This window comes from Triticum dicoccoides, chromosome 2B (genome assembly GCF_002162155.2).
Source record: "Triticum dicoccoides isolate Atlit2015 ecotype Zavitan chromosome 2B, WEW_v2.0, whole genome shotgun sequence".
NCBI lineage: Eukaryota > Viridiplantae > Streptophyta > Magnoliopsida > Poales > Poaceae > Triticum > Triticum dicoccoides.
In genome coordinates, this window is record NC_041383.1 from 467,649,171 (window position 1) to 467,653,874 (window position 4,704).

General features: G+C 59.3%; 1 protein-coding gene across 1 annotated transcript; it reads right to left on the reverse strand.

The window, feature by feature from the left end:
* Positions 1 to 3,105: 3,105 nt before the first annotated feature.
* On the reverse strand, positions 3,106 to 4,230 carry LOC119367847 (skin secretory protein xP2-like). The gene is made up of 3 exons (XM_037633242.1): positions 3,977 to 4,230; positions 3,519 to 3,878; positions 3,106 to 3,368 (listed from the first exon to the last, which is right to left on the reverse strand). The coding sequence occupies exons 1-3, from the start codon at positions 4,082 to 4,084 to the stop codon at positions 3,291 to 3,293; spliced, it is 546 nt and encodes a 181-aa protein (XP_037489139.1). The 5' UTR covers positions 4,085 to 4,230; the 3' UTR covers positions 3,106 to 3,290.
* Positions 4,231 to 4,704: the final 474 nt, after the last annotated feature.

A 4,704-nucleotide genomic window follows, 5' to 3' on the forward strand; every position in this document is an offset into this window, starting at 1 on the left:
AAGTAGAGGGGAATGACATATGACCGACATGTGTAATGGGTAGGGAGGAACCGTTACCAACGGTGATGCGAGTGAGAGTATGAACGGGAGTGGAAGAAGTGAGGTTACCGGGATGAGCAGTCATGTGAGCGGTGGCGCCCGAGTCCATGTACCAGTCACCTCCGCCACCGTAGTTACTTGGTGACGAAGCCGAGTGTAGAGCAGCGAGGAGGGCCAGATCCCACAGCGGCGGCACCTGGGGAGGGAGAAACCCTCCATGGGCCGGCGCGCGAGCGGCGCCGTAGGCGCCGTAGCCACTGTAGGGGCGGTGTTCTGTGCGGTGAAGAGCGCCTGGTGGCTCGCCGAACGAGGCCCGAGGATGCCCGGAGCGGGAGCCCGTGGGACCGGCATCGAGTACGCCTGTACGACGCCCATCCACGGGTTTGGTGCCGTAAGTCCACGGCGGGGTGGCCTGCTGCTGCTGCTGCTGACGAGGAGGCCCCCCACTGCGCATGTTTGCGACCGCCCCTGCGGCGGTTGCCGCGGCGCCTGCCACCCTGTTGCGGCTGCTGGGGGCAGCGGGGGGCGCGGGCGGGAGGGGGTAGAACCCGGAGGCGCGGGGGGGGAGGGGGCGCCGGCTGGTGGCGGGGCGCAGGCGCGGGCGAGGCGACCGGTGGTGGGGCGCCACGCGAGGTGCCGGCGGCGAGGGCGTGGTGCTGCACGCGGTTCTTGACCCCCTTCATCCAGCGCTCCTTCAACCACAAGTATGCCACAAACTTGAGAAAGGAGGGGTCCGTGATGAGGGAGAGGTTGGAGGCGACGTTACCGAAGTCCTCGTTGAGGCCGGCGGTGAGCGTGCTGAGGAGGAGGTCGTCATCAACCTTGGCGCCGATGTCACGTAGCTCGTCCGTCAACATCTTCAGGTGGCGGCGGTAGTCATCGATAGACTGATGATCATCCTGATGACAGTCAAAAAATCCTGCTGCAAAAAAACACGGCGCTGAAGCTTGTTGTCGTTGAAGAGGCCGTTGAGCTTGACCCACACGGCGCGGGCGTCATCACCATCGCTCACGACCGTGTGAAACAGGTCCTTCGAGATGGTGGTGAAGAAAACCACCGGATGAGCGTTGCGTTGATCGCGGTCCACTCAGAGTCGCCCACCATGGCGCGGGAGTCGACGGAGCCGTCAACGTCATCCATGAGATTGTTCTCGCGGAAGAGCAGCGAGAAGTACGTCTTCCACGCAAAGTACGTGGCGTCGGTGGCATCGAGGACGACAGGGACACGGTCGTGGATGTTGATGTCGCGGATGTCAGCGGGGTCTGGCCCGGCGAAGGGGTTGTAGGAGGAGGAGTCGGAGGAAGTCATGGCCGCACGATGGTGTGATGCGACACGAGCGATGCAGGAGTCGGGCGATGCAGCGATCGATAGCAGTGTACGTTAGGCAGCAGCGGGCGCGCGACGTACCGTAGCGAGGCAGCAGCGGGCGCGCGACGTAGCGGAGCGAGCGGCGTAGCTAGCGAGCAGCGCGCGTAGCAGGCGAGCTGCGTAGCGGGCTAGCAGTGCACATAGCGTGCGAGCGGCGTAACAGGCGAGCGGCGCGCGGGGCTTGGAGAGCGCGGCGTAGTAGGAGGAGAGCGCGGTGCAGGGAAGCGGCGGCGGCTGGAGATCGCGGCGGCGGCTAGGGTTAGGCAGAAGCGGTAGGGGATCGACTTGCGATAGATACCATGTGAAGAATGATTTGGTGCACCGATAAATTGATCGATCGTGCACTAGGCAGGCGCGCGCGCGCGCGCACACACACACACACACACACACACACATATATATATATATATATATATATATATATATATATATACAAGGGGTACGACTGGTATCTTGTCTCCTAAGATACACGTACATACAGAGGGAGACAGACACTACAGGTACTGCATACGAAACCCAGACCTACGTACATGTACACATGTTGAACACCCCCCCTTCCCTCGGCAGTCGACGCGTCGCCGGTGACGCAGAGACTGGACCGAAAGCCCTCGAATGTTGAGATGGGTAGTCCATTCATATAACATCGGCGAACTGCTGATCGGTGGGCACATGGAGAACGCGAACACGACCAAATGCGACGTGCTCCCTGACGAAGTGGATGTCGAGCTCAATATGCTTCGCTCTTTGGTGATGGACAGGGTTGGCAACAAGGTACACCGCGGAGACGTTGTCACAGTAGACAAGCGTCGCCTTGGTAACTTGTCTCCTAAAATACACGTACATACAGAGGGAGACAAACACTACAAATACTGCATACGAAACCCACATGTTCAACAAACACTTCCAAATATACGTGGCCGATTCAAATGTAGTTTGGCCCATGCACAACCTCTTGTAGGTAACCAGAGCTGTCGCTAGGCGAGACGAAGATACCATGTCGCCCGTCGTCCCTTTCCACAGTTGTCGCCCGACGTCCGTTTCGACAGCTGCATTTTCATTGCGAAGCTCAGTCCCATTGGGATATCAATTTCCCATCTCCTTTTGCCTAACGCTGGATGCATCGTGCGTAAGTTCTGAGTACGCGTTGGGGCTTGACTGGCGATGGATGAGGCGATTTCAACAGCGGCGCGCCTATTGATCCACTCTCAGATCGCCGAAGCAATGCGGGCGGCATATCGAATTCCATGCGACCAGACGCTGCCCAGCGTGCTATTTTTCCTTGCCCGCCCAGAAGGAGGAGCGAAGCCACAACTCGAAAATCCGTTGCGGCCTCCCGCAAAAAGAAAATAAAATAAAACCCATTGCGGCGCCTCCAAGATCATGAGATGGTGTATAGGGCGCGCGATGACAAACTTGACGAGGTTGAGTCTGCCAGACCTCTGAATGAACCCGCGCTGCCAAGCCGGGACAAAGTGCCGAACCTGGTCAAGCATGGGTTGCCACTCCGTCCTGGTATTCGCACGGGAAGGCTCCGGTACCACATTGCAGCATCCGAGCGACGCGATTGCGACATCCTGGCTTGCTGAGACCAATAATCAACCAAACAGGCCCATAAAGTTTCACCACAAGTCGCATCATGCAATGCTCTGTCTAAGAATTGCAAATTTGCAATGCCTAAGACTTCACTCGTACGCAGTGTAACAAGAGACAAGAAGCATGCAGTGAGCAGAGGTGACACTGTTTACAGATGGTTAGAGCTTACAACGGCCTACTAGATGATAACGAAAGCACTACGGTGCTGATTACAAGCGCATATTCTGACAACTAATCACTCGATGATTATAAGAGAAAGGAACTACTAGTCTAGTACCCCAACAAGAAACTCAAAAGTAGAGCACCATGAGGAGAGGAGCGACCAACGGCACCGCCCTGGCCTGAAGCAGGGTGCCCATCCCCACGTCCTGCGAAAGCGTGGAACCAAAAGAAGTCAGAGCAAGGTCAACAAAGCTCAATAGATGCGGAGGCACGGGGAAAGCGAGCTTGTGATAAAGCCTTGAGCAAAGAAATCGAGAGCTGCAGGCAAGTAGTTGCTGATTGGTACTAGTGGTTACCTGCCGCTGCTCTTGTCCGGGGGTGGGCATGGGCAGGACGGTTGCGGAGTCGGTGACGCCGGCGGGGAGCGGCACCACGGGGTTGCTGCTGATGAAGGCGGTGCTCGCCCCCTCGCCCGACGCGGCAGGTGCCGGTGCGCCCGCATTGCCGCTGGCTGGCGCCCCAGGGCTCAGCCTGTCCGACGGCAGCTTCGGCATGTACTCCTCCGAGCCGGGCACCGGCGTTGGCGTTGGCGTTGGCGCGGGCGCGGGCGCGGCGACAGCGACAGTGGTCGGTGCCGGCCGCGGGGAGTAATCTGGCACCGACGGCACCACGACGGCCATGGGGATCTTCTCCTCGCCGTATCCCTCGCTAAGCAGCTAGTTAATCGAGCACAAGAAATGTTAGAGCACGGAAACCGCCACCACCGACGAACAACACCACTAGCATAGCACTCGAAGTGAAACCGTGAACTCACCCGAGAAATGTACGCCCCGGCGCCGCGCGTGCCGTCGAGGAACGCCTGCGACGGCCGCGCGAAGAGGCAACAGAGGGAGCAGAGCAGCAGAGCGGACGCGCGCTGCATCTTGCCCGTCGGCGTCGGCAGCGAGCCTCCCGTCTCACCTTTCTCACTTCCTATGTTGTCTGCTCAGACGGTCCTGTCTGGTTTGAGTGTGGCTCGAGGCCGTGTGCGGTGCGGCCATGACCTTGTAGGACGTGCGTGGTCCTTGGGTGGGGTCTGTGGGGTGCAACGGTCACTGCTCTCCCTAGCCCGCAGGTCAGTGCGGGGCGGTGCATGGTAAAAAGCGATGCAAAACTGCGAAAGGAAACGGTGGTGGTGGTGGTGGTTAGTCTGCTACTCCTAGTACGGGCTAGCAGCTGGTCGTGCTCAAAAGGCTGCGGCAAAGCGGCCACCTTTGGAGGCTTTGGGTTGGGCGTGCGTGGTGACGGCGAGGCCACAAGGACGCGCCTGATTACCAGCAGATTGCTCGCGCTAGGACGCGCATTCTTCCTCTGCGTGTCAGTGTGTGTGTGTGTGGGTCGGGAGACTCATCGCGAGCAGCACGATGGAATGGAGCAATGCGGTGTTGGTTCCGGGCGCGGAGCCCTGTCGAGCTTTTGGGCGGAGGCCGAGGTGCTTTTGGGCCCGATAATGGCAGCATCAATGGCCGGCATGGCACGGTTGCCGGTGCACGTGAGTTCCAA